This window comes from Thyridium curvatum (genome assembly GCF_004353045.1).
Source record: "Thyridium curvatum strain D216 chromosome Unknown NODE_37_length_373104_cov_81.786046, whole genome shotgun sequence".
Lineage (NCBI taxonomy): Eukaryota > Fungi > Ascomycota > Sordariomycetes > Thyridiales > Thyridiaceae > Thyridium > Thyridium curvatum.
In genome coordinates, this window is record NW_022156792.1 from 115,284 (window position 1) to 142,732 (window position 27,449).

Below are 27,449 nucleotides of genomic sequence, written 5' to 3' on the forward strand. Positions count from 1 at the left end.
GAGCACACTTGACGAAGGGAGGGGATAAACAAACCTTAATACCACGAGAGGACGGGCCTCTCTTGTATCTAAACTCATGAGAATCCTGACTACTTCTTTTACTAGCAAATCTGGCCAGGTATTTTGTCTGGCCATTACAATCACTTTTTACTCTTCACTTTCCTCTTTGTATCAACAACTCTCGTACAGTACTGAGTAATCATTAATCAATTGATTAGGTGATTCAACCTGACTAGGCCGAGGAGCGCTGTGTGTGATTGTCTTCTCAACAACAACAAGATCCTGATGGATGACGGTGGTTGGTGTGGAGTATGTGTAGCATGGTGTCTGCGACATTTCGAGCCATTCCCGGCACACCCGTGTTCCTGTTGCCGAGAGATGCATGTTTATTTATACAGAAGACAGGAGGATCCTCTGGCTGATGTCCGGGCGTGACCTGTTGTCCAGCGGGGACATCCTAGGTACTGATACATCCATCTGGTTCTTGTAGTGGTACACGGGGTGTAGCAGGAGCTTCAACATAATAGCCCGGCTAGACTGGAGAGCCATTCCGCGGACATCCGAGTCCGTGTCCCGGATTGCACTCTACCAGGTTTGTGGCAAAACAACCCTTGACCTGCGCCACCAGCAACGTTGTTGTCGTGTATATGGTCCCCTGGGTTCTCTCGCCCAGAATTCCTGGTTGAGGGTCAAGGTGGTTTACATTGCGTGCTCTCGTATCTCTTCGGCTTACATGGTATTATGCCTTCGAAACCCTCTACCGAGTGCTTGAGAGAGGCGGACTCGATGGCATGGCAATCATTGCCAAGATCAGTGCCAGTAGAACTCTTCAAAGGCAGAAGACATTCGATTTTGCTCTCTGTACACGTTCCAATATCACACCCAGGGTTCAGTCATTCCATTGGATCCTATGGACCTCTGAGTGCATTTATCTCCTGTAGAAAGCGCAGTAGTCACTTTTGGCTATAAACAGCCAGTTGCAACCTTGAGAAACCCCATCCCTTCTAGAGTTTCTTCAGCTGCCACCACACCATATGCATCACCTGCCTACTCAATGCAAAGACTACTGGGCCATCGCTGATTCTATAGGCTCATGTTGCCAAGGGCTTGGCTTTCATTAGTGAAGAACGAAATGTATGCAATGCACGTTTGCTAAATCCAAGGACATAATTGGTATGTCACGACATACGCGAGAACTGGAGTTCATTCATTGGTTTCTATGGCGTGCGCATACCTTGGATCAAGACGAGGCAAGAGGGGTTGAGAAGTTGTAGAGAGGACTTATGGTTTCGGGCACCAAGAGGTTATGAAGCAACAAACGAATCAGTCCAAGAATCACAGTTGTCTGAGAGCTGATTCGACAGCATACATGAACAATGGAATTTCAAGAAGGTGCCAGTGGACTATGCAAACAGAATGGGAGGTTTACCCAGATTGGGTCAAAGGCCCGAGGAGTGAGCGAGCGGCGTGATCGAACCTTCGCAGCGGCCAAAAAGGAGATGGTGGCAAATTCTATCCATTTCTCTACTGGTATCAAACGCCTGACTTCTATACTGAACTGTGCGCCCTTGAATTGCAGGGGACATGTCTAGCAATGCGTGATACATGGCTCAACCCCGTGGCTTGTCAGATCTGGTGGCTGCGATCAAGTGGCCTGAGAGGGCGGATGGGCATGCGCTGGTGACCGAACGCGTTTGGTCTGCCACCGATATCATCGTCGGTGCATCACTAATGAGTTGCGACGCTCCAATCATCAGCTTCTCAAGCTTGTGATTGTGGTGAGATGAGCACCACCGAGTCGCCTGTGCATAGTCAGCGCCGTGCCAGAAAAGATAGAGGGGAAAAAGACGGGCACCGAGATCTCACCTCTCACAAACAGCATCTCGGACTTCCTGCTTATCGTCTGTTGAGAATGTCAGCGACACTAACGACCGCCTATTCAAGGAGTTCGAGAACACGAACCTTGACCTCCTCATCCTCCTCATCGTCATCGACCACGTAGATGGTCTCCTCGACCTCCCCTAGCACAAGGTTGCAATGGCTGTCATAAGCCTGATGCGACTCAGGGTCAGTCTATGCGCACCAAGTCTGACGAGCAGGAGATATGCAGGGTAAGGGCGTACATGAAGTCTGCCCTTGAGCTCGCGGTCGCCTCTCAGCTTGACAAAGACGACTTCGTCCAGCAGCAGACGAACCAGGTCGAGGGGCTCGGACACAGTGTTTCCTTCGTCACCGATGTCCGCCATGATCGGGAGTATGAGTCGAAGACCGGTAGTGATGAAGGCTGGTTCGGGATGAGTCTCGATGCGAAGTGAGATGGATGATGAGCGTGACCAACGCACGGGCCGATATTGTTTTTGCTTGTCTTTCTGGTGTGGAGCGCCGTAGTCGAGTTAAGCATGACGGTACAGGAACAGCACAGAGAATCAAATAGTGATAAGATAGCCGGAGCTGGAACATATATAGCGCCGTAGCTCGGTTTTCTTAGGGGGTACCTCGGGCTAGTTGTAGCGCCTCAATTGATCAATTGATGGGCTGTCTCGACTCTGGCTCCACAGTCCCCCATGATTCGCACTCCACGATCACAGCGTCTCCGCTCTCCGCATCTTAGCACCAGACTCTCGAAGAAGCCGCGCTGTGGCATTTTCGGGGCCTCAATCGGTCGAAAAGCTCCCCCCCCCTGCGACATGCGCACACGAGATCCGATATGATAGCGGCGACACAAGCGGCAGGGTGCCTCGGGCCCCGACAGCTGCTCTACCGCCCTCCCCGTGGTACATCTTGGCGCGTGCTCAAACTGAGGCTGGATCGGGTCGCGAGAACTTACACACGGAGCTTCTCACAATCCCAGAGAGTTCTCGCCGCGCACATCAACGAACCACCCTTTCTCTCATCTGATGATGTCAGGGTCCTTCAAGATCTGATACTGCACAAGCCTCCCCAGCCCCCAGAACGCCTCCGATGGCAGAACATCCCGCAGAGCGAGGACACCGGGGAACCCGAGTCCAGGCACTGGGACAAACCCAAAGTCAAAGAGTTTCTGGCAGCGTTGGAGAAGGGAGACACCAGAGCCCTCTTCAGGCATCTAGGCTTGAACACGCTGGGGGCGTATCGCCATGCCGAGGTGGTTAGGCAAGACTCTACCATCGAGTCGGTCGTCGCACAGCTCCCATCCACGGCTTTCTCGGAACTCATGCGCTGCCTCGATCCCTTTGTTGTGGCCAAGGAGTTAAGTGCTAGTGACGGCATCTCCATCGGCCCGGGAGTCGCCCAGATGACCCCCTTGGGGAGATTCGTCAACAATTATGGAATTTGCACGATCTACGTGGGGCTGTTGCGGAAATTGACGAGCATCTTCAAAGTGAGGAGAGAAACATGGCACAAACCTCAGTTCAATGACTACATCGTCTTGGTGAGATGTGCAGGAGCAGCCTCGGATATGACTGCTGCCAAGGAGATCTGGCAGATGATGGACGAAGACAATTACACCACTTCACGATCAAGCCGAGCATACGCCGAATTCGCGAGAGCTCGATTCCTGACCGAGCCGCTGTATATGCAGTACAATCTGCCGCTACACCGGGTGCGACCCGCTTCTCTGTTTCCCGGCAAGTTCACCCATTTCGCCCTCCACTCCCGCCTCGACCGGGGCAAGACACTCTACATGCTTGGGCGCCTGCAGAGAAACATGGACTTGCACCGGAAACACCGCTTTGGGCACAACTTTCGCAAGCCTCACGTCGCCGAGGAAACGAACATGATTCTCCGTAACTCGATACCAGTCACCAGAGTCTTCACAAGAGCGAGATCTTTGGGCTACGACCATGATGTGGACTTCTTGAGCGCCATGATTGTTGCAACGGCAAGAACAGGTAAGGTGGCCTCCACTATCGACATCTTACGCAAGTACTGGAACATCCACATCAGCCGAAGAAAGGCAACTGGTTCAGTCATTGTCCAGGATGGCGTCATACCCAGGCGGAGCTCGCCTATGTATCCCACAGGCCGGCTCATGGAGGCGATTGTGCTGGCTTTCGGGTCCAACAGCCATATTGCCATTGCCCTCAAGGTCGTCAACCATATTTCTCAGCTCTACCGCATCGAAATCCCTGACAAGGTGTGGTTCGATCTGCTAAGCTGGACGTACATCGCTGGTACTAAACCTGCCACCACTGAATGGAAAATCATGGGCATGCGGCACAAGGTGCTCAAGCCAGACGCTGTCCAACTCGTCTGGGACGTCATGACATCGGCGCCCTACAACGTCAAGCCGGGCTTCGACCAATACAGAATTCTGGTCAATTCTCTGATCGAGCAGCGCAAGTACGGGGAAGCCATCCCGCTCATGCGCCAGCTCAAGGACCAGTACCAAGCCCAGTGCAGGGTCTACGAAGAGGCGCTCTGGGAGTACTCGCAGACGCGGCAACAAAGGGTCGCCACGGGGCCGGTACTGATGCGATACGAGCGAGCCTCGGCCAAGAAGTGGCATATGTGGTACGCGATCGAGATGTGGTGTCACAAAATATTCAAGAAGGTGCGGCCCGGCGACAAGGACACCTTTACCACGACGACCATCCCGCAGCTGGTGGACGAGTTTCGCAACTTCATGGTTTCGCCGACCACCTACCGCACCCCGACGGGTTTCGTTCGCCTCCATCTAGGGCCCAGCGCAACACGTTACATAACTGTGGACCGTCTGATAGAAGTACCTCAATTGGAGGAGAGTGAGATGAACCAGCGTATCAGGGCAGGTCGTTGGACGCCGCCGCGGTATCGATCTGATCTTGAGCGTGAGCCCGAGGACGCCCCGATCGCAGACGGACCTGACAGTCCATTTCACCGGATGCGGCCCATTATACAGAAGTTTGTCTCGGTCAAGAGGCCGGTGACGTGGGTGACGAGCCCCGAAGACCTCACAAAGCGCAAGCTCAACCCTTACACCAAGAGATGGCTGCAGAGAGAACATCTTTGAGCCAAAAAGGCACGCTTGCGGGGCCCTTCCCGCAGAGAGATATGGAATCCTTTCATGTATTACAGTTTTCATAAAGCTACACGCTAGAGTACGCCAATACCAATGCTGCATCTTGTCGCCTGGTGCTCGCTGTCGTTGTCACGGCTTCTTGTGCACGTCCTCTAGCCGCAGGTCGTTGATGAGCATATAGCGGCTCAGTGTGATCCAGCCGTAGCGGAACCACACCATCTGGCTCTTGTGCGCCTCGGTCATGGCCCTCCAGGCGGTGCCCATACCGCCGGCGCCGAAGCCGTTGAGGAAGACGAGCCCTGCCGGGTGCTCCTTGTTTTTCATCGGGGTGGTGAGGGCCCAGGCGGCGAGGGTGGCGACGGTGTCGAGGCACGAAGTGTACTTGCGCAGGATGGAGACCGAACGCAGGGTGTAGAGATCGACCGGGGGCTTCCAGCCAGGCTTGCCGGCGGTCAGGGAGGCGACGAAGGATCGGGCGCCGTGGTAGAGGGAAATGTGGTTCGGGTGGCCCGAGATGCCGCTGCGGTCGAAGGTGATGAGGACGTCAATGGTAGCCTCGGGGGCGGCGTCGACATTCTTGGTGGTGTTGCGGCGTGGGATGAAGGCGGAGGAGAGGAGGGCGGAGATCCTGTTGGTGTCCCACTTTGCGGTCATGGAATCGGGAAAGTCCCTGAAAGGGAGGAGGAATCATGGGTCGGTCAATTGGACTCTGAAAAGAACGCTTTGGGGGGGGGGCTGCTGGATGATGAAGTCTAGGAGGATGCTTGCTCACGGGTCATCGACGACGAAAACGTCATCTTCCTGGCGGAGGCCGAGGGTCATGCCGCTCTTGACGAGCTCCTTCTTGCGCGTCTCGCCCAGGCCGGCCGCGTTTCCTGCGCAAAGGCCAGCTGTATTAGCATAACTGCCTTGTGTGTGCGAGCAGTTGGGCGGCATGTGCACACGCCATATGCGCCTAGTCCCCAGCTCAGAACACCAATTGGACTACTCACCGCTGCTCAGGCACAGGATTTTGACGTGATTGCCAGTGCTCTGTCGCGTGAGCGCCAGAACAGTAGGCGCAAAGAACATAGCCTCATCGTCTGGATGAGCAATGAGCAGGCATATGCGCTTGTTGCGCAGGGCGGGGAAGCGCGTGGCCACGACGGAGACGGTGTAGAGATAGCAGGCGGGGATCAGCACGAGCAAGATCCCCACGCTGTAGAGTATCTCCATGGCGATTGTCTCTCTTCCCTAGCTGCTGCCCTCCCAAAATCCCAAGGGGAGTTGTCGTTGCGCTCCCGGGAGCGCGGGCAGCAGGAGGCGGCGGTCGGCAGATTGGGCCGCGAATGTAAGGGATGGTGGAATGGTATGGTAGCGTGCGAGACTGTGGGGGAAGCGTGGCGGGGATTCTGCAGCAACAACAAGGATGACCAACAGGCGATGCGTTGGCAGGCACGCGAGAGCCAGCCAAGGTCTCGCCGTCGAGTCGCAGATGTCTTGCGGACAGAGAGGACAGAAGCAGGAGAAGCAGGAAGATGGCCGACGCAGGTTGGGGGGGGGGGGGGGGGGGGGGGGGGGGGGGGGGGGGGGAGGAGTAGTGATCACGAGGGGACGCCGTGTGAGAGAGAGAGAAGACCAAAGTCAATGCACCACTCCCTCGCCCACCACATCAAGAGACAGCCGATCAATGAGGAAATGCCACCTTGCGATTATGGACAGACCGGATGGAGACGAGTTAGTACCCCTGTCGGGCGAGGAGCAGTGGTGACGGAGCCCGGCGTGCCTGGTCGAGTTTGTGCAAGTCGAGCTTGGATCGCCGTGTGAAATATGTGGTCATGCAGCCAGCCGAGCCAGCCAGGAAGCGGTCCAGGTCCAGGGGTGCGAAATTAGCAGGGCGGGCAGGCGGATTAGGTAGTTGATTAGGTGGTGTCTAGTGCACGCTGTTCGGTAGCCTTCTGGGGCTAAAGCAGCGTGGCAGGGGTCCAATTCAGCGCCGTGATTGGTAGATGCAGGTGCTCCAGGTGACTCGGCCAAATCGTTGCCGAAGAAATGAGGTCCAATTTTCGACGTTGGGCCAAATCCGTTTGACCGTTCAACACCGATCAGAGTACTCGTCCCAGTTCTTTAGCACCACCGAAAAGGACAGCTCTAACTTGTATTGGCATCCGTCTGCATGATACGCCAAGACATCCGAGGTTCATCTCTCGACGGCACGCTTCAGTACGCATCAGCACACAGCACCACACCATAGCACGATGGCCAAGAAGCGTCGTGAGAAAGACGCCTCCAACATCAAGCTCAAGCACCCGGATCGCTCCGGTCCTAGCGAGCCCACCCTCCTACAGCTTGCTGACGAGCGAAATCTGTTCCAACAAGCATTGGATAGAGAGAAGGAGCTCAAGAGGCAAAAGACACGGGCGAGCAAGAGTAGCGGTGAAAGCGACAGCGACGAAGATGACGATGAGAAGGAGGCCGAGGTAGCAGGTCTGCCGCCGCGTGTAGAACAGATCATGGACACTCTACTCTGGACCATCAGCCTTTCCATGCTTCATTTCACCCTCGACGTTCTTGTGCAGAACCAGTATGCTGTGGAACTGTCGTGGCATGATGTCAGTGTCCGGACTGGGAGGGCGTTTCTGGGTATGTCTCCCAGGTTATCCTGACCCTATAAGCGCTTGTGATCTGGACCTAACAGATTCGACGTTGCAGTATTTGTTCTCCTGTTCTACACCCTCCACCAACATCCATCCGACCCGACCCTCCTCCGCGGCCTACCCGCTCGATTCCAGAATCCCCTTCGCCAGACCATATTCTTCGCAGCTAGCGTGGGAGCTGGCTGTTACCTGATTTACATCACCAACATATACAGCTATCTTGCCGTCATGAAACAGGCGCCGCCACTGGGGTGTCTCTGGGTATGGTCGGTAATCGAGCTTGACCTTGCCTGGGCGGTGTTGAGTCTGGCGTGTAGTGCCGCCTTCCTGTGGCAGGGTGGCTATGACTTCAAGTAAAATACTGCCAACAGCAGCCGGTACAAGCTTGTTTCTGCTGAAGTGGTGCCCGATTGTTGGCAGCACACGCAGAGGGATCTCTTTTCTGCGTACAAGATGGCACCTCACTTCACCTGAGCGAGCTGTTTTGCGCAGTGCGATACACCGCGGCCTCGAGGCGTTGAATCTGTTCCTGCTGAGATTTGATGGTCTCCTCCAGCCTTCTCAGAGCTTCTTCACCACTGCTTTGTCTCCTGTGTACTGCTCTCTGTTCCAGTTCACGGATGCGCCTACGATGGTGGTTAGTATAGATCAACTCGACGAAGCTGACACTGCAGCCCAACTCACGATGATATCATGCTCATCTGCGTGAAGAGCACTCGGGCAGTCAGTGCATCCCGCTGCCTCACGAGCTCGAGAGCCTTTTTCCGGACCGGCATCCATGCCATTGCAATTGTCGTGCGATTCCAGCTCCAGCCCCATCCCTTGGGCACCAGGGTCCATCTCTCGGCTCCTGCGGCGCTCTTCTCGGCGCCTGGCTTTCCGAAATCGCTGGCCTCCTTCTCTTCCGTCCCAGCTTTCTCCTCAGTCTCGGCCACCAGCTCCAGCAGGCGCTCCTCCAGGCGTATCAGGTCGTCCATCACAAAGGCATACATCTGGTACTCGGCAGTCCCGCGGTAGCTTTCGCGCCCAACGTCGAGTCCAGTGCGACTGCTGCTCAGTTGGTCCCGGAAGGGCCCGTCCCCTGCCGAGTCCGCAGTCGCGCGCACAAGCTCTGAAAGCCAGGTCGACTCGGTCTTGTACCACAGCAACGACGTCTTGACCTTGAAGAAGTCATCGTCGCTGTTCCGTAGAAAAGTGAAGCGCGCATAGACTGCTGCTATCAGCGCGACGAAGAACGTGAGAATGCCGGCAATCGACGCCACTATCGAGAGCGGCGTGTCCTGCTGCTGATCTGCCATTGGCGCTTGTACAAAATACGCTGTACGCTGTGCGATGCAGAATCCGTAGATTTAGAGACAGCGAGCAGGTCAGGCATTGGTGCAAGGGCAACTTTAACTTGATTGTGCATACGATTGTGGGCGTGGATCTCTCATCAAAGGCACTCGAATGTAATGATGGACAAAAGAGATGAAGTGTCTTGGCTCAATCGAAGCTACATCAACAAGGGTATGGGTAGCTTTTCTCTTTAGCTTCGTCCGTTCAAGAGCTGTGGAGATCCAAAGACGGCCCGCCCCACGCCACGCCGTTCGGTGACCGATGATGTCAAGTGAGCTCTTGGTCACTTGCGACAAGCACGGCATCAAACAACTTACCAAGTATCATCACCAGCCGCACTCTTGTGGATTTCGCAGACTCGCCTGGCTTTGCTTGCCTTCGGCCTACCGCCACCTTGAACAACCAAACACTCCGCGAACAACACCCAGTGTCGAGGGTTGAGCTCCTGCTGCCCACGAGCTTTCCAAAAAGCAATGGACCAGCCTGCGAGACAACTGGGCATATTCCCTGCGTCGGGCGCCCTCGCCTCCAGCACGCTGTCCCACCTCTCCCCGGCCTTGGTCCCGCCCCGGAACCTGACCCTCGTGTGCCGCCACCCGTCCAAAGTCCCGCAGCCGTACGTCCAGGGCGGCGCCACCGTCCGCGAGGCCTCGTACGAGTCCTCCCCGGAGGAGCTGCAGGCCGCTTTTGCAGGCGTGCACGCGCTCTTCCTCGTGTCCTACCCTTCGCACGTGCACGACCTCCGCACGCGGCTGCACCGGCGGGCCGTCGACGCCGCCGCGAGGGCCGGCGTGCGGCACATCTTTTACTCGTCGCTCGCCTTCGCGGGGACGGCCGCGTCGGTGTCGTCGCGGGCGGTCGTCATGCAGGCGCACCTCGACACGGAGCGGCACTTGGCCGAGTTGGCAGCGTCGTCGCCGACATCGGACAGCGGCGAGGACCACCGCCGTGATGGCAGTCTGACGTTCACATCGATCCGGGAAGGCCTGTACTCCGAGTCGTTCCCGATCTACACGGCGTTCGCCATCAAGCCCGGCAGCGGCAGCCCGCCTCCCGACGAGATCCTGATCCCCCATGACGGCTCGGCGCCAGGCGTCGCGTGGGCCAAGCGCGACGAGCTCGGGGAGGCGAGCGCCCGGGTGATTGCGCGCTATCTCGCCGAGCCCGAGGCCTACCCGGCCGAGTGGGTCAACGGTACCCTACTGCTGACTGGACCGCGGGTGTGGACGCTGCGCGAGACAGTGGCGGCGTTGAGCGAGGCGATCACAGGAGACAGGGACAAGGTCCGCATTCGCCAAGTCTCAGCTGAGGAGTACGCCGAGCAGGAGCAGGTCAAGGCCCGGTTTGGCAGTGCAGAGACGGCAGTATCATGGGCCACGGCGTGGGAAGGCATTCGGGCGGGTGAGACGGCGGTGATTACAGAGACACTGGAGCAGCTGCTCGGACGGCCACCAGAAGCCTTTGATATCACAATCAAGAAAATGTTCGCACACTGAGGAAGAAGGCTATGTAGGGTCCGAGTTGAGGAGTGAATGCCAGATACTATTTAGCACCAAAGTACATTGAATATCCTTAGTGTTTTGTCCAGTCAACGCCCTGGGAAGACAACCTGTTGCCGGAGGCTGCGACTTGCATAAAGAGCCAGAGGACTCATGAAATTGACAGGGAGAAAATATAAATGCCAACCGTTAAAGTTGAGCATGGCAACTGCCAATGTCATGAACAGTCTGATCCAGCAGAGCAGACAACCTGAGTAATGAACAAAGGCAAAAACGAACCCGACAAATGCTAGAGCAATGAGCCTGCGACCAGATTCGCGCCTGAAACTCCGCCGGATTAAAAAGACACACACATACAAAGAGATCTTGGTCGCTCTTCTAGGGGGCTCATACAAGAGGCGACCCTTTAAGCGATCATGACCTTGCTCAACCCAGCCCCGTTCTGGGCGTCATCCAACAGCGCCTTGTCCCCGGACTGCTGCATGAGTGGCTTCTCGGGGTCATAGCCAACAGACTTGACAATACCGAGGCCTTTGGTGCGTCCCTCGCGGAACAATATCCGGTCTCCAGGAGCGAGATACTCCGGCCGCTGCACGAACCGGAACGCGACAGTGGCTCGATCGCCCGTTCGAATAAAAGGACGGTCGACGTCAATGATGGCGCAGGTCTGCGACACCGGGCCGACATGCAGCATTGCTTGGTACTTGGTCTTGATGGTCGTCGCGTGCGACAAGATGAGCACTATAGTACGTCATCGGTTAGGCAATCATGAAAGAAAGAGACAGCAGTCCACACTGTTATTTTTCAGGGAACCTGACTCACCTTCTGCGATGAAATCGCGATACACCTTGGGCTGCTCTTCCGTCTTGGTCAGCACGACCTGGCCCTTGCGGACATCCTTCCGGCGCATTTTCTTCAGGGCGAAGGAGGCAGACTGTCCTGCAGACGCCGCAGGCACAACTATCCTCTTCCGCTCGATCGACCTGATGCTCGTTGCTGTAAAGTTGCCATTCGAATCGGGTCCGACCCAGACACTGTCGCCAGCGTGGATCACGCCCGACTTGACAATGCCGCTAACTACGGTGCCTACAAACGGTACCGAGAAGGTGTCGTTGATGTGGAACTCAAAGGAAGCGTCCGAGTCGTAGCGCCCATGGTGAGGGAGGATGTTCAAGAAGGTCCTCACTAGATCGAGGTTCTCGCCTGTGACGTTGGACACCTGGAAGATAGGACATATCCTCTGTGAGACAAACTGCGTGGCTGTGCTGACGCACTCGTCTCTGTTCTTGATGAAGATGGGGATTTTCCTCGCTCCCGGGCTCTTCAGGATCCGAGTGATCTGAGTGATGGTCTGCTCCAAGATATTTGGCGGGCAGATGTCGATCTTGGTGATGACGACCATGACGGGCACGTTGAGCGCCAGGGCAATACCCAAGTGCTCCTTGGACATACCGACCAGGCCATTGTTGGCTGCAACCATGAGGAGGCAGTAGTTGGGGCTGCTGGACAACAGGCCGAAAACCGTGGTGCGGAGGTAACGCTCGTGGCCAGCCAGATCAGTGAAAGTGATGACTTTGGCGCTGCGCTTTCCAATCTCTTCCCAAGACAGTTTTCCTAGTCATGGAGTGTCAAACATGCGGTCAAGGACTGCAAGAAAATGGGAGAAAACATACTGCCAGGAGTTTCCGAGCTGACTACCTCGCCCTTGGTGTCGAAGCCCATGATCTCCATTCCGACAGAACTAGTGCGGCCGGTCTCTATCTCGTGCTTGTGCCGGAACAGGTTCACTCGGGCCTTGCCTCGACCATCGTCCAGATCGCCCTTGACCAGAACACCCAGCATAGAACTCTTTCCAGCATCGACTGTTCTAGTGTCAGCAAAACAATGCGTCGTTTGTCTAGTGCCGACCACCCAGCAGAATGTCGCCTACCGTTTCCAACGACCGCTATCCTTGTCTCAATGACGCTCTCCACGGACTCGGGAACCTGCCGTATCATGACTTTGCCGGTACAGTCCTTCTCCTTGCTCTTGCCGTTGGTTGCGACGTCGACCTCACCGCCCACATTCCTAGTAAGGAGCAGCTGACAGTCGGCTCGGACCGTTTTCGCCGCCTTGACCAGCCTATCATAAGCCACATCCCACTGCTCCCGCGTCAAGCCTAATGACTCGCCATTGTGCTCGAATCCAAGGTCGAAGACGGTCTCGCCGTGTCCATCTCGTATACGCTCCCCTAATACATCAGCGAGGTTGTGTAATGAGGCGTCGTCGGCTTCATCAGCCGTGCCGCTCAGAAGCAGCTCGCGTAAGGGTATCCTCGGAGCCGAGTCGTCGAGATCGAGCGAGTCAAGTATGTCGTCGAGCTCCGAGTGTTGATCTATCGCGGCGGGCGCGCCGCTAGCAGCATCGGCCTCGGGTTTTGCGGCCGGATAGCGCAGCGCCTGCTGTTTCTCCACGTAGTCGGCAAAATCGCTAAGTGCCTTTCCCGAATGCCCCTCAAATTATTAGAATATGTGCTCGATTTGTCTTGAGTGACCGCGTCGCAACTGCAGCTGCGCGCAGGGTTGCGCCGAAGGGTCGACGACGGGTCGACGAATGGTAAGTAGGACATACAGCTTCCCCCTTGCGCCGCTCGTGCGGTAGCTTGGGGCCTTTTGTTGTTGCCATCGTGGATCATGGGACCTGATGGGAGGTTATTTCGATATTCGAATGATCATCGGGCTGGTAGAGCTGTGGTGTGTGCGCGGTTGACTTGTCAAGGCCTGTGCATGTGGTGCGGATCTGAGTTGGAGAGGTCTCGCCGTGACAATATGAAGACTTGCACGACTTGCAGTAGAGGTCCACTGGTAGTTAAATATGATGTGGGAAGATTGCAGTGCAGTGTAGAACAAGGTCAGCCAGCGATCCGGGGTTGCCCTTGACGTCTTCGCCGGATGAGCAATTCGAGTCTGGCGGATCGAGCAAGAAAGTTGAGAGGGTGAATGACTGTGGTAGTCATCGATGACCCTGCTTGACCTGTGTGAGTAATAGTGGCTGGCTGCTGGCCTGATGCGCTGCAATCACCCCCACCTCAACTTTCTGGGACCCTCCACACCGTCATAGCGTCGATGCTCCCCGCACTCTTTATCGATAAGGACTCGCTCCGACCAGGCCAGACTGAACGAACTCCGCGTCTGTGCCTACCTTTTCTCGGACGGATATCGAGGCCGGTACTCAAAAGACCTAAACAACAGAGGACCCAGAATGATGTCTTATCAATCTTCTAGATTTGATCAAAGCGGTTTCGAAGACCTGTCACGGTTTCTCCGCTGCACCATGTTCTCATTCCAAAGCCATAGTCTGTGGCAATTCAGCGACTGGAGATGTTGTTACCTGCATCGACTCGGTGACAATAATGAGGACGAGAATCATGTAGTCGAGATGCGAATTATGATTATATATGAATGTTTCTCTATAGTAAATATGACTGACAAGTACTCATAATCGTGGGGCAGTGAGCCCTTTCTAGGCCACTGCTTGGCTCCTTTTTCCCATAATCATCGCTCAACTTTTCCAAATTCTCGCTTCAACGCCCTTTTTCAAGTGTCATGACCATGCTTTTGGCAACTTTTTCTCTCTCAAGAATGCGCTGGATGATAGAAAACAAATATAGAATCTCAGAGTCGAATCTCCCTGCGCCACTATTTGGACGTGGCATCAGAGACGGGTATAATGCGATAATTTCAAGCCAAAAAGAACAAGTCGTGGCATGGTCCCAATTGTGTGCGAGGTATGATGTATAATGGTTGCATAGCTGGGGATCCCTTCCTTACAATTGCCTTGGTGTCACTGTCGGGCTCATAGGAGCGTCCAGCGCTTCCATGTTGTCGAGTTCACAGAACGGGTATTCAGGGAGATCGTCGCCCTTGTAAGCGGGAGGGCTGGGGGGGACGTCCTGGTAGATGGGCGGTGCCTCGTTATCCCACGAGATGCCGATGCCGCCGCGCTCTGTGAGCGTCGTTGCAAAGTGCATGCGCAGGATGCGGCCGACGCCGGTCTGGGTGACGAGAGCCGGCTTGCCAATCGGTGCCCACTCCTGCGAAACCACCATCTCCACCATGAGCTGGTGCGTCACCTCAGTGCCGTCCCGCGACTTGAGGTCGCAGGTGTGCTTGGCGTGCCGGTTGAGCATGTACTCAAACTCGAGCTCGACGTTGGAGTCGTCGGCACCGGCATAATTGCTTTTCCATCCGCTAAACATGGTCTTCTCGCCGATGACCCGAGTATCGGTGCGCGTGACACCCTTCTTGGCAGGCTCCTGCTCCGCCGAGTCGTCTTCCTTGGGAGGCTCCTTGGGAGCATGCTTCTCGCAAGCAGGCGCGACCGTCTTGACTGTCTCCTCCAGGCGCCAGGTGAGCTTCTTGAGCTTCCAATACTCGACCGTCTCGGCCTTGTTGTTGACCCTGGCGATGCCGTCCATGCGTAGAGACAGCGTGTTGGTGCCAATGGGGTGGATGACCTGGGGAAAGTGCACGCTGGCCTTGATGTTGGTCGGCGGAAAGACGCGAATGGAGTGGTGTGGAACTTCGGACGGCGGGAGGGCACGCTTCACCTCCAGCACCTTCTCGAACTTGACGGGGACACCATAGCCAGGCATGGGGTTGGCCTCGGCCTTGAGCTCATATGAGATGGACGAGAGCGGACCGTCCATGGTGGCGGGCAGGTGGCCCTCGAGGAGAACCGTGAAGGGAAATTGGTGGGAGCCTGCATGGCCGATTAGTCATTGGCGTCTGGGACATCAGGGCCGACAAGAAAAAAATCACAGATAACATACCCTTGGCAAGGTTGAGTGGCGTCTGAAGAAACGTCCACTTGTGGACATCAGTGTACTGGTGGCTGCAGTTGTGGCAGTGGGCAAGGAAGGGGCGCTTCTGCACGACGTGGATGCGGAGCGTCGCAGTGAAGGACTCCATCTGGAAGTCGTCCTGCTTGACGTTGAGGAAGAATTGGCCAGAGAGAAGAGCGCCGGTGCTGCTCTGGGCATCGCCGTGCATCAAGAGCGGCGGCGACTCAATCTTGCACTCGAGCGCGACGCTGGGGTTGTGGTGCGCCTCCTTGCTGGAGCGGCCGAGGTGCAGGCCCGGGAAAGACAGGCGGTGGTGGTGGTGCTCATCCTTGTCCGAGTGTATGGACGACTTGGGCGACTTGCGCGCGGACATGGACGAGGTCGAGTGACGGCCCTCTTGGGCGTCGTCGGGCATCTGAAACGCATACGAGAACATGCGCTCGGAGCTCCGTGTCTTTTTGCCGGTGGGATGAGGGGATGGACGTCTCTCCTTCTTGAGCTGGAGGACCTGGTTTTCGAGCGAGTTGAGAGAGGCTTCCAGGAAGCTTGTCACCTTGTGTGGCATATCTTCAGACTGTGTGCGGCGGCGTGGGACCACCTCTCTCCAAGAAGCGCTGCGCTGTGCCTGACTGGGAGCTGGGAGGGGTGGGTTTGGACGAGCAGATGACGCGAGCAGGGCGGGGTTCGCCAAAAAAGCCAAGCTCGCAGTTGCGTGAGCAGGTGATGTGATTTGATCGGCCCTGCAAGCTAATGGAAAGCTAGGGCTGTTTTACCGGGCACCTGCAGCCCGAGAAAACAGAATCCGGGGCAAGGCAAGATGCGATTAGCGCAGTGTTGCTGCACTCCTTGCCAACTGGGGACCGGAAATGCAGAATGCAGATGGTCGGCTGATCAAAATGCAAGCGATGACGGAGTCAGTCAGCCAAGTCGCTCTAGGCTTGGTGCAGTAGGTAGTAGGCGGGGTCCGAGAGTTCGTCTGGTTGCCAGGGTTGCTGCGGGAGCTCTTCTTCCTCCCTCCTCCTGCCTGAGAGATGATGGTGATGTCTGTCTGGCCTTGGGACAAGAGTGCTGGGAGCAATTATCCCTGGGCTAGTATATGTGCGATTCCCGTTTGTTGAAATCGCCGTCGTGAAAAGCTTGGGTTGTGGTTCGGAGGTCGCCGATCACGGTCGGATGTAAGTGGCCGCTGAATCGCCGCTGAAAAAAAAAAAGGACGGCCGGATGTGCAGAGAGCAGTCCGAAAGCAACGAGAAGCGCTAAACGGCTTGGGTTCGCGGAGTAGCGTAGGGTAGCTGGGGAAAATGCTTCGAGACGTTCGAGTGAATCACGGTAGATCGATCAATCGTGTAAACAAGATTCGTTCAGTGTCGCTTCTTTCTCAACAACAACAAAAGTGATCTTATCCAGGATCCAAAGGAGCCCGACGCATCTGCGATAGCGGGGCCGACGTTTATTTGTACGTTTCGCTCTTTTTTGGTGTGATGCGGTCTCGCCTTGGTCGGCGTCCACCGCAGTGTAATTATGTGTCATGGGATTCCCATAGCCTGAGTCGGTGCGGTACTTGGGATCGATGATGGATCCACCGCATCATTCATGGGCATTCTCGCCCTCCACGCCTTACCAAGTACCAAGCTCGTCAAGCTCGTCACCGGCCCAAGCCCTGGAGGTGGCATGGTACATCGCGCTCTACTTACTGGCTGGCTCTTGACCCTCTTCCCTTGGCGCAAATTCTACTAGAACGCACATGCATGCATTTCCCTCGAAACAAACCCGCAACCAGGGAGAAGGCTGCTCTAGAAGCATCCACCCCATGGCGGATGGCGGCGTGCAAGTGTCTTGGGTAGATCCTCCATCGAGTAGGTACTTCCGGGAGGTCTACGGAGTACCTAAGTAAGGGAACAAACATGTCATGGAAAATTTTCAGTGGCGCCTTTAGCACTAGTCAAGTAGGTAACGTACCGCGCGTACCTCTAAAAGCTACAAGGGGGAGATCTTAGCACTTTCGAAGGCTAGCCGCTGTTTGCGGAGGCTGTGACAGCTGTGTTAGAAGGTCCCCTGGATCTACGGTGAGAAGGGAGAGGGGGAAATAGGGGACCAGATCCAACAGATCTGTCTGGATGGAGGGCGTGGCCGGTACGAGGCCGTAGCACCGTAGCACGGAATGCGGGTTTGCAAGTACAGCATTTGGACAGCAAGGCAAGCTCAAATGCCATGGGGAGGGAGCGGTGCGTAGGTACCTTATATTTCTGGGACGATATTCAGTGTGGATGGTATGATGTGCCCTGGCTAGAATCATGAAGTTTGGCTTCTGCAAGCTTTCCCGCACCAAACAGCAGACGCCCGCAGCCGTGATGCGTACCCTGGGCACACATCACGCCGCGCAAACACGCTATGATCCAGAGTTTAGATGCGCAGCTCCCCCCTGGAAACCTCTTTGATTGCCATGGATGAGCGCATCCACATCTACAATGTCGTGCGTGCAGGATCGTGAAAGTGGATGTTCTGGTGTAAGCCGGCGGCTACACGCGGAGTCCGGTTCGGACTCCGGCAGGTACCCAAGTACCCAAACTTACAGGCTCTTCTTTTCCTTTTCCAAGGCTAATTCACGCCAAACCATCAAGCATTGAACGATGCCTAGCAACATCGATCAAAATAGAATACGAGAGGTAGGATCAGTAACTGAAGCTTGCTCTAGGTGGGTAAGGATGAGATCATTCACCGAAGAGAATGCTTGTGCGAAGAAAAGAGTTACTTTGTCACGTCTTCTCCATCAGAGTACGCACGGAGTACACATGTACACTACGGCAGCATTCTCCTACTCCGTTCCTTACGGAGTCGAAACGAAGCGGACTTGCAGCGAGCAAATTTCCACTTCACCTGGTTCCGAGATCCAACGTGCTGGATGTCCGAAAACGGGGCGGCCGCCCGAGCAGGTTTCTTTGCTCATCGGCCTGGGCGCTTGTGTTCTTTTTCCCCCGTCCGTCCTTGAACTTGAGTCATCAATTCCTGCACACTCGAGCCAGTGTTCGCACGGGTTGCATTCTTAGGTAGCTGACCCTGCTGGGCTGGAGATCCGATTTTTCGCAGTGGGGGGCTATTGCCTAAACCGTCGGCGGCACGTAGCCAGCGCACGCCCGGATTGGTGGGCGGGTGTGCACCCAGTTGCGTCGGCAAGTGGAGCCCATCCAGGTTAAGGACTCGGGAAAGGGGAAAATCTTTTTTTCTTCTTCTTTGTTAAGGTTTCCAAGCCAGTGCTCAGACCGCAAGGCAGTGGAGCATCTCTCTCCCACCTGTCCCAGATCTTGAATCCCATTAGACACAACCAGGCTCCATCTGTGGATACCAAGGACCCATCTGCGGCATTGAAGTTTTCTCGTGTGGCTCGTCCTATTTTCCTTGGAAGGATCGCTCGAATGTACAAGTCAGTAGGCAGGTACCTGGACCGACTGTGCGTGCGCCCAGCCATGCGTTTGCCGATCGATTTGCTCGTTCATGCCTACGATCGTGACATTCGACCTTGGAGGCCCTGTCGATGGCCGTGGGCCACTGGGGCGGTGTGAGTATTGTATTTGACACACAACCCCCGTTTCGACTTGCTCGTTGCGATGCTGCGGTTCGTTGATGTCTGGTGGAGCACGTACTCCGTACATCCGCAAGCGCCCGATGACTTACACCGATGCAGGGTCAGTTTTGTCAACTGACAGACTCTGCCGTGAGCCCTTTCTCAGGGACCGGTAGGCAGTTAATAGCAAGCTTTGATGGCGCGTATGATTGGGTTTTGCTGCTATTTTTGTAGAGTTGTGGCTGTTTCGTACCTACATTAAGCACTCCTTAATTTGGCCCAAACCTTGCTACTTTACTGGGTTTCCAAATGTCTTCTTCATCATTGACTATGACTCTGAGTGACCCTCTTCCGCTAGATCAAGGTGGAGGTATCTATCACAAGCTCTCACTCCCCGCAGGAAGATGATGGAGGTAGATATGGGGTTGCGAGGGGAAATGGCGCGATCATTGATGCTCAAGACCGGCCTCATCACCAAATTCATTACAAGCAGCCAAGCAAGGATAGCGCATGTTGAGCTTGATGACACAAAGCTCTTACACCACACCTCCGATCATCGGGCTCTCGAGGGTCATGAGGCACACTGTTGCTGTCGTGCGGGGCATGGATTCGATCCAGCGCCAGCCATTCGTCCACACAACCATCCTCATTCGATCGTCAGGTACCGGTAACATCTGCTACATTCCTTGGCTTCAGTGTCACTACCATACCCCTGTCTCCCGCAGGAAGCCACCGGCAAGGAATGATTATTCCCTGGCTCGACGTAGAAGAAGAAATGCACCCACTCACATACGGAGTACACATCTCGAAATTGTGAGAGGAGTCGTCTTGTCTCTCCCTCGCATCTTAGCGGGGCTTGCGGCTCTTCCTACAGCCTCTAGAAGAGGCCAGACGCGACATCCTGGTCGGTATTAGGTAACTATTGGCCGACCTTTGCAGCATGCCGACGAGTTTCCGTCTCAGAACAGCGTCGGCTTTCCAGTTCTTCACGGGAAGCGTCCCAATGACAGCTGAGAAGAGAAATTAAGCTCGGGTAGTCTAGGCAATTGCCGAATCGAATGGTCGTTGCGCTAAGCGTCTTTTCTTCCCATCACATGAGGCTCCTCGTCTCCATCCACTTGCCTATATTGGACTGCTTCCTGGGCTCTGAGAACAGGCGATCCACATGGCGGATGTGATCATGATGAACACGACAGAACCACAACAACAGCTTATGGGGCTCACCGCAACTCCATCCACGATCCACGAATACGTCCTTTGCTATGCCGTCAAGTCTCCAGAGACATGTACAACGCTTACAGTCGGACAGGGCAAAGTGGCCAAGTGATCGGATTATATTTGCTGCGTCTTCAAAGACCGCCATAGGCTCCACGGGAGCTTCCAGCTGGCCTTGACCCTGAAAGGGTCAAAGTTGGCGGCCTCGAGCCGTGACAAGAAGTCCCTGGCTGGTACAGCCTCGAGCAACATGCCAAATCCGCGGCGCAGGTCTGCCTCTGTGCTATCTCCTCCGCCAAAATCTTTGGCAGGATACACATGTTCCTCCTCGCCTTCGTGCTCGAAATCATGGCCAGGGCTCGCACCGGCTTTTAGATTCTTGAGCATCTCTTGCGCTGTGATGATGTGGTCGTTTGCCCTAGTTGCCACATTAAAGACTGCATCCTGAAGCCCTTCGGCATCTGGCCCGTGCCTAAAGACGTCCTCCTCCCGGACTCCTGTCTCTGCCATTACATCCAGAGGCAAGAGTAAAGCTTGGCTTCTGCCGGTGCTAGAACCAGCGGGTGATTGGATAGGCGGCGCCGGTGCTGACAAGACCGGAATCCCTCGCAGGACTGCAACGATGCCGCACGCCTTTCCTATATGGCTAGCTAGATGATCTGTGTGGACGGAGCGCAGCGGCATCGACGCCAGCGTCATATACATCAGCGTGGAATAGGTATTCTCTGCGTATTCCTCCAGAGCGGCAAGCGACGCAAACGGCCTGTTATCCATGTATTGCTCGCGCGTGTTGATGAAGCGCGTCAACCAGAACTTGATCGACTTGGAGCTGCCACGACCGCCGGGCCGCACTGCGAGTTTGCGGAGTGCCTCGTGCAGCAAGATGCAGATGGGTTCACGCGGTGGCGAGCCCGCAAACACGGCACTGACTGAATCGCGCCAAAACTGCATGCGCAGGCGGCCTATCGTCGGGTTGGACACGGTCTCGGGTAGGCGCGCGAGTTCGAGGTTGAGAGTTCGTAGGGCATTGTAGCAGTCTTGGGAGGAGCGCGGGACGAACTGCCGCAAGAGGTAGGAGTCGTAGTCGCCATGCCGCAACTGGTTGACGCAGTACTTGCGCGCTGACTCCACGTCGGCTTCTGTCACAATCCCTCGCCTGCGCTGGTGGTGCTGGCGCCCGGCAGCGGTTGCGACCTTTGAGGAGACGAGAGGTCGACCGACGCCATGAAAGAGGCGCTGCACGCGATGCATCGCCAGTTTCCAAAGTATTGCTCAAGCGTTTTTATAGGAGTAGAGAAATCATCTTAAACGAGACAAAGAATGACAAAACTTCCCTCTGACTGCAAGAATGAAACCCCAATCCCCAACGTACAATGGCAGTGGTCGAGGGGCAATCTCCAATTCACACCTGGGATGAAGACCTGCAAAAAATTTGAGCCGCAGTCATCCATTGTTGGCATTGCCAAACCATGACGACAGCATGTTTTAGTGGACCAGTGCGCTCCAAGATCGACATGCTCAGTAACAGAGGTCCACTGAATGGCCACTGAGGACCACTGAGCCACAACTTCACTTTACGCGATCAGCTGACCGCGCCCCCCATTTCGCGTCTGATCTTTAGTTGCTTCGCGTCTCCTAAATTTCACGGTTTCAATAGAGCAACAGCAGCGTTGCATATTACAGCATCTCAGCCAGTGTTTCCGAGAGCCATGGAGTTGCTTGACAATGGAGAGCCGCCAAACAAGAAGAGAAGATTCTTTATTGAGGCAGAAAAGCCCGACCATGACTCCACAGGTCTCTCATCATCCCCCGTCTTGAGCCGCGACGCGCAGAGGTACTTTGCCGATCGGGACGAAGAGGTTGAGATGCCGCCAGAATTGACGGAAGGAAACACATCGAATATGGTCGCCTCCAGATTTTCTCCCTCTATCAACAACGAAATTGCCTCTCACAATGAGTCTCTTGTCGAACAAGGATCAAGTACTGCCGCCGAAGATGCGCCCCTCGCATTCGATAAAGATACCTTTGAAGCTTTCGTTGGAGACAGCGTCAAGCCAGACGTCCTCGATATTATCCGAGACAACTGCGGAAACAATATCGAGCGGGCAGTGAATATGTATTTCGACGGGACGTGGAAAACGCTCAAGAAGAAAAGCCTGCCGATAGGGCGTGCCTCACCCTCGAATCGGGCAAGCAGCGGTGGTCATAGACCAGCCAGAGAGCCTTCTCCGACACGGATCTTTCGCCAGCCTATGCCGGATTCCCGCTATATTGGTGCTTTTGGCGTTGAGGGGTGGGCAACGAGGAGCGGGGCCAATCTTCTGCAGCACGGAGAAAAAGTCAAGATAGAGCGGCAGAAGATACAGCCACCCAAGCCTGCCCCCTTGAAGGGCAAGGCAAAGGGTGTCCTGAACGCGTCTCCTCGTGTCAGCCCTGTCGTTTCAAAGCGGGTAGATGTCATCGTACGCTTCACAAACAGCAGCGGATTGGAAATTGGTCGTCTCGCAAAGGACACAGCAAACTGGGTGTCAGCTCTGATGGATCAGAAAATCTGCAAGTTCGAGGGGTCTGTGGTCTACGCCCCAGAGAGACTGCGAACCAATGACACAGTCTTTCTCCAGCTCAGATGCTCGCTGCTCAAGTCAGCCTTCTTCAGTCGCGGCTTTCAGTTGCCCAATAACGATAACAGAGACACTGGCATATTCGAGGAAAAGGAGACAACCGAGGAGCGAGACCTCCGTCTACGGCAAATAGCTTTGGTTCGACTCTTCCAGGAGATCAATCTGATGCCCACAAGAGTCAACGCTGCCGCCTCGAAGCACTCACGACAGGACCTCCTGAATGCCGCTGAATCGACCGAAAAGGAGATGGAAACAAATAAACCCGCGAGCCGCGATAATTCCGGCTCGTCACCGCCTTCTGATGAGGCAGAAGACGGTGAAGAGCTCGAGCAAGATCAGCTGGACGCGCTGTACAAGAAGGCACAGAACTTTGACTTCAGTACGCCCGAGGCTGAACCTCCCGACACCTTCGCCATGAATCTTCGACCCTACCAGAAGCAGGCTCTTCACTGGATGATGTCCAAGGAGAAGGACCAGAAGAATGAGGCCAGAGAAAACTCCATGCACCCGCTGTGGGAGGAATACACCTGGCCGACCAAGGATGTTGACGACAAGGAGGTGCCGCAGGTAGTCGACCAAGCCAATTTTTATGTTAACCCTTACTCCGGCGATCTGTCTCTCGAATTCCCTGCTCAGGAGCAGCATTGTCTGGGTGGCATATTGGCTGATGAGATGGGTCTCGGCAAGACCATTCAAATGCTGAGCTTGATCCATTCACACAGATCTGATGTTGCCATCGAGGCTCGTCGGTCGAGCTCTGCTGTCATGAGTATCAATGACTTGCCACGCTTACCAGCAAATCTGACGGGCACGGTTTCGGCGCCTTGCACTACTTTGGTAGTAGCTCCCATGTCTCTTCTAGCACAGTGGCAGAGTGAGGCTGAGAACGCTTCCGAGGAGGGAAGCATCAAGTCCATGATATACTATGGAAACGACAAGATCGGCGATCTTCGTGGACTCTGTTCCGAGCACAATGCAGCGTCTGCCCCCGACATCATCATTACCAGCTATGGCGTGGTCCTGTCCGAATTCACCCAGATCGCGGCAAGAAAGGGTGACCGCAGCTTTCACACCGGACTGTTCTCCCTCAACTTCTTCCGAATCATTCTCGATGAGGGTCACAACATCAAGAATCGCCAGTCGAAAACAGCCAAGGCTTGCTATGAGCTGATGGCAGAACATCGCTGGGTGTTGACTGGAACTCCCATCGTCAACAAGCTCGAGGATCTCTTCAGCTTGATCCGCTTCCTGAGAGTGGAGCCGTGGAACAACTTTTCGTTCTGGAAAACGTTCATCACAGTTCCTTTTGAGTCAAAAGACTTCATGCGAGCTCTGGATGTGGTACAGACCGTGCTCGAGCCCTTGGTTATGAGGAGAACCAAGGACATGAAGACGCCGGACGGCAAACCGCTGGTTGCTCTACCCCCAAAACAGGTCGAGATTGTGGATGTCGAGCTCTCGCAGGTCGAGCGTGACGTCTACGACCACATCTACAACAGGGCGAAAAAGGCGTTTTTCGCCAATGTCGAGGCCGGTACCGTCATGAAGGCCTATACTAGCATCTTTGCTCAGATCCTCCGTCTTCGGCAATCATGCTGTCACCCCGTCCTTGTCCGGAATCAAGACATTGTAGCTGAGGAGGAAGAGGCGGGCGCAGCAGCTGATGCAGCAGCAGGACTGGCTGATGATATGGACCTCCAGTCCCTGATCGAGCGCTTCACAGCAGCCACGGATGATGAGGCAGACTCGAACGCATTTGGGGCACATGTCCTAGGTCAAATTAGAGATGAGGCAGAGAACGAGTGCCCCATCTGTTCGGAGGAACCTATGATCGAGCAGACTGTCACGGGTTGTTGGCATTCTGCTTGCAAGAAATGCATCTTGGACTACATCAAACACCAGACGGATCGCAACGAGATTCCACGCTGCTTCAACTGTCGAGAGCCAATCAATCAGCGCGACTTGTTCGAGGTTGTTCGCCAGGACGACGACCTTGACGACAACTCCGGCCAGTCTATGCCCAAGATCAGCCTCCAACGCGTTGGTGTCAACCACTCCTCGGCCAAAATCGCCTCATTAATCAGCCATTTGCGTGTCCTGCGCAGAGAGCACCCGAAGATGAAGTCTGTCATTTTCAGCCAGTTTACATCCTTCATGTCACTCATTGAACCGGCCCTCACGCGTGCTGGGGTATCTTTTCTTCGGCTGGACGGATCGATGGCCCAGAAGGCGCGCGTCGCGGTCCTGAACGAGTTCCGAGAGTCCAGAAAGTTCATGGTCCTTCTGATCAGCTTGCGAGCCGGAGGTGTGGGCCTCAACCTTACGTCTGCGCAAAGGGTGTACATGATGGACCCCTGGTGGAGCTTCGCTATCGAAGCGCAGGCCATCGATCGTATTCACCGCATGGGCCAGGAGCACGAGGTCAAGGTGTACCGGTTCATCGTCAAGGAGAGTGTGGAGGAGAGGATGCTCCGCATTCAGGAGAGGAAGAAGTTCATGTACGTGTAATGCAAGTCCATCGGTCCGACGAAGACATGCTAATGCTCATCTGTGCACAGTGCGACTTCGCTAGGCATGATGAATGATGAGGAGAAGAAACTTCAGCGAATCGAGGACATCAAAGAACTGCTCAGCTAAGGACAGGTTTTAGCACTATGTTGGAGTGGTGCTCGCCCTTCGCGTCGGCAAGGTACCAGAAGCGGCAATATCTGGCCGTGTTATGACATATGATAGTAAATTCTAGACATGGGAGATCAACATGTCTATTGACTGAACGCAGTTAGCACCAAGGGAAGCTTGACTGGTAATTTAGCATAAATAGACCGACCTCGTGGCTCTATTTTGCCGCGAGCACATGCTCCGCACCGCCAGCCACCATCGTCAGCCAGTCCTGTACAGGAACCATGCAGTCGAGTCCGGTAATCAATCATGCAGTTTCCCCACAATCTACCCCAGACGGTAAGCATCGCGGATCGATCAGAGTGGAGATGCAGACCGCTTCCGCGTTGTATGTGGCCTACTATGTCGTGAGGCCCGCTGCCCGGGGTTCATGAGACATGGAATGTATATGCAGGGTTGTATCCATGTTGGAAACTACTAGCCCAATCTGCACAGAGCTGTTTCAACCGGCAGGGCAGCAAGGGGCGCTCGTATCGAGACCGTATGTAGGTCTCCAACCATCGATTAGATTGCTGAGACGCCTCGAGCACTTTACCTGGGTAAAACAAGCCCATGCAGTTCGGGAGAATGGATGTCACCTGGTCCCCGGTTCGATGGGTGAGAGTTTTCCAGCGCTTTGCCAAGAATGGCCATGGTCCGTCCATCCCTGAAATCTGGGATGACGAAGTTGCGGGAGACAAGTCTCCGTCGGGGTCGAGTATAAAGGGTTGGTGGTATGCTTGGTCCCGGAAGAACAACAGCCATTGGCAGACTCAAGAGTTTCGTCAGCACTTGAACCTTCGGCTACCACTCTCTCTCCATCGTGGAATAATTCTCACTCAACATCTAGCTCGCCATGCTCTCCAAGACAAGCGCAGCCCTCCTCCTCCTCGGCTCCGGCGCCGCCCTCGCCACGCCGGCCCCACCGGCCGTCCTCGAGGACCGCCAATCCGGCAACTGCCCGCCGATCCACGTCTTCGGCGCCCGCGAGACCACGGCGCCGGCGGGCTACGGCACCTCGCAGACCGTCGTCAACCTCATCGTGCAGGCACACCCGGGCGCCACGTCCGAGGCCATCAACTACCCGGCCTGCGGCGGGCAGAGCCAGTGCGGCGGCGTCAGCTACGCCAACTCGGTGGTGCAGGGCACGCGCGCCGTCGCGCAGGCCGTCAACAGCTTCAACCAGCGGTGCCCGAGCACGCAGCTCGTGCTGGTGGGCTACTCGCAGGGCGGGCAGATCATGGACAACGCCTACTGCGGCGGCGGCGACTCCAACGAGGGGCTGACGGACACGTCGATCCCTATCAGCGCAGCGGCGCAGAAGATGGTCAAGGCGGCCATCTTCATGGGCGACCCGAGGCACATCCCGGGTCTGTCGTACAATGTCGGGACGTGCCAGGCCTCAGGGGTAAGTGTTTCTTTATTGGATTGGTCAGGGAGGGGGTGCGTTCGGGAGATAAAAGACAGATTTGCTGATCACCCATAGTTTGCTCCGCGGCCGTCCGGCTTCAAGTGCCCGTACGCAAGCAACATCCAGTCCTACTGCGACTCGCCGGATCCATACTGCTGCAACGGCAACGACGCCAACGCTCACCAGCAGTATGGCAACAAGTACGGGCGCCAGGCACTCCAATTCGTCAACGCCCACCTGAGCTGATTGCAAGATGGAACTTGTTGCCGGAATGATATGGGTTCCAATGAAGAAGAAAAGCAGCTCAAGTTATATGAGTAAGAGTATTACACATGTACATTCACACAAAGTGCAAGTTGACAGCATCGCCGACTAAATGTGTATTTGAGTATTATTGTACAAGCTTACAAGAGCATGACAGTCCAGTCCGTCGACAACTCGGTCATCGCCATGCTTGTGACGTCCATTTTCCATCTAGGCTCACCTGAAGCTCTCACAAAACATTGGCATGTGTAGAAGAGCCATTATGACGTGTTTTCTTCTGTCGATGATGCCAAGGCATCGGACAACATAGTAGCTGGAGGAAATAGACAATGTCAAATAACGTCCAACAGGACCCCTTGAGTTCAAAGCCGCAAGTACAAGAACAGAGACCACCATGTTTTCGTGCAAAGAATCTCCAGCCTGCAGATAAGATCGCAGTTGCCGT

General features: G+C 55.3%; 11 protein-coding genes across 11 annotated transcripts; 5 read left to right on the top strand and 6 right to left on the bottom strand.

The window, feature by feature from the left end:
- Nucleotides 1–1,935: 1,935 nt before the first annotated feature.
- On the bottom strand, nt 1,936–2,246 carry E0L32_006471 (uncharacterized protein; the record flags this gene model as incomplete). Its single annotated transcript, XM_031141107.1, has 2 exons — nt 1,936–2,073; nt 2,124–2,246. 2 exons carry the CDS (start codon nt 2,244–2,246, stop codon nt 1,936–1,938), a joined length of 261 nt encoding a protein of 86 aa, XP_030994756.1.
- Nucleotides 2,247–2,707: 461 nt separating this feature from the next.
- E0L32_006472 (uncharacterized protein) lies at nt 2,708–4,972 on the top strand (the record flags this gene model as incomplete). The annotated part of the gene is made up of 1 exon (XM_031141108.1): nt 2,708–4,972. The coding sequence occupies one exon, from the start codon at nt 2,708–2,710 to the stop codon at nt 4,970–4,972; it is 2,265 nt and encodes a 754-aa protein (XP_030994757.1).
- Nucleotides 4,973–5,110: 138 nt separating this feature from the next.
- Nucleotides 5,111–6,196, bottom strand: E0L32_006473 (uncharacterized protein; the record flags this gene model as incomplete). The annotated part of the gene is made up of 3 exons (XM_031141109.1): nt 5,111–5,651; nt 5,754–5,856; nt 5,974–6,196. The coding sequence occupies 3 exons, from the start codon at nt 6,194–6,196 to the stop codon at nt 5,111–5,113; spliced, it is 867 nt and encodes a 288-aa protein (XP_030994758.1).
- Nucleotides 6,197–7,218: 1,022 nt separating this feature from the next.
- E0L32_006474 (uncharacterized protein) lies at nt 7,219–7,974 on the top strand (the record flags this gene model as incomplete). Its single annotated transcript, XM_031141110.1, has 2 exons — nt 7,219–7,603; nt 7,673–7,974. 2 exons carry the CDS (start codon nt 7,219–7,221, stop codon nt 7,972–7,974), a joined length of 687 nt encoding a protein of 228 aa, XP_030994759.1.
- Nucleotides 7,975–8,083: 109 nt separating this feature from the next.
- E0L32_006475 (uncharacterized protein) lies at nt 8,084–8,915 on the bottom strand (the record flags this gene model as incomplete). The annotated part of the gene is made up of 2 exons (XM_031141111.1): nt 8,084–8,243; nt 8,302–8,915. 2 exons carry the CDS (start codon nt 8,913–8,915, stop codon nt 8,084–8,086), a joined length of 774 nt encoding a protein of 257 aa, XP_030994760.1.
- A 510-nt stretch (nt 8,916–9,425) lies between these two features.
- E0L32_006476 (uncharacterized protein) lies at nt 9,426–10,448 on the top strand (the record flags this gene model as incomplete). Its single annotated transcript, XM_031141113.1, has 1 exon — nt 9,426–10,448. The coding sequence occupies one exon, from the start codon at nt 9,426–9,428 to the stop codon at nt 10,446–10,448; it is 1,023 nt and encodes a 340-aa protein (XP_030994761.1).
- Nucleotides 10,449–10,857: 409 nt separating this feature from the next.
- On the bottom strand, nt 10,858–13,115 carry E0L32_006477 (uncharacterized protein; the record flags this gene model as incomplete). Its single annotated transcript, XM_031141114.1, has 5 exons — nt 10,858–11,192; nt 11,274–12,065; nt 12,125–12,313; nt 12,382–12,943; nt 13,062–13,115. The coding sequence occupies 5 exons, from the start codon at nt 13,113–13,115 to the stop codon at nt 10,858–10,860; spliced, it is 1,932 nt and encodes a 643-aa protein (XP_030994762.1).
- A 1,141-nt stretch (nt 13,116–14,256) lies between these two features.
- Nucleotides 14,257–15,838, bottom strand: E0L32_006478 (uncharacterized protein; the record flags this gene model as incomplete). Its single annotated transcript, XM_031141115.1, has 2 exons — nt 14,257–15,191; nt 15,262–15,838. The coding sequence occupies 2 exons, from the start codon at nt 15,836–15,838 to the stop codon at nt 14,257–14,259; spliced, it is 1,512 nt and encodes a 503-aa protein (XP_030994763.1).
- A 4,329-nt stretch (nt 15,839–20,167) lies between these two features.
- E0L32_006479 (uncharacterized protein) lies at nt 20,168–21,301 on the bottom strand (the record flags this gene model as incomplete). The annotated part of the gene is made up of 1 exon (XM_031141116.1): nt 20,168–21,301. One exon carries the CDS (start codon nt 21,299–21,301, stop codon nt 20,168–20,170), a length of 1,134 nt encoding a protein of 377 aa, XP_030994764.1.
- A 458-nt stretch (nt 21,302–21,759) lies between these two features.
- E0L32_006480 (uncharacterized protein) lies at nt 21,760–25,308 on the top strand (the record flags this gene model as incomplete). The annotated part of the gene is made up of 2 exons (XM_031141117.1): nt 21,760–25,169; nt 25,230–25,308. The coding sequence occupies 2 exons, from the start codon at nt 21,760–21,762 to the stop codon at nt 25,306–25,308; spliced, it is 3,489 nt and encodes a 1,162-aa protein (XP_030994765.1).
- An 877-nt stretch (nt 25,309–26,185) lies between these two features.
- Nucleotides 26,186–26,986, top strand: E0L32_006481 (uncharacterized protein; the record flags this gene model as incomplete). Its single annotated transcript, XM_031141118.1, has 2 exons — nt 26,186–26,737; nt 26,816–26,986. 2 exons carry the CDS (start codon nt 26,186–26,188, stop codon nt 26,984–26,986), a joined length of 723 nt encoding a protein of 240 aa, XP_030994766.1.
- Between the last annotated feature and the right edge of the window lie 463 nt (nt 26,987–27,449).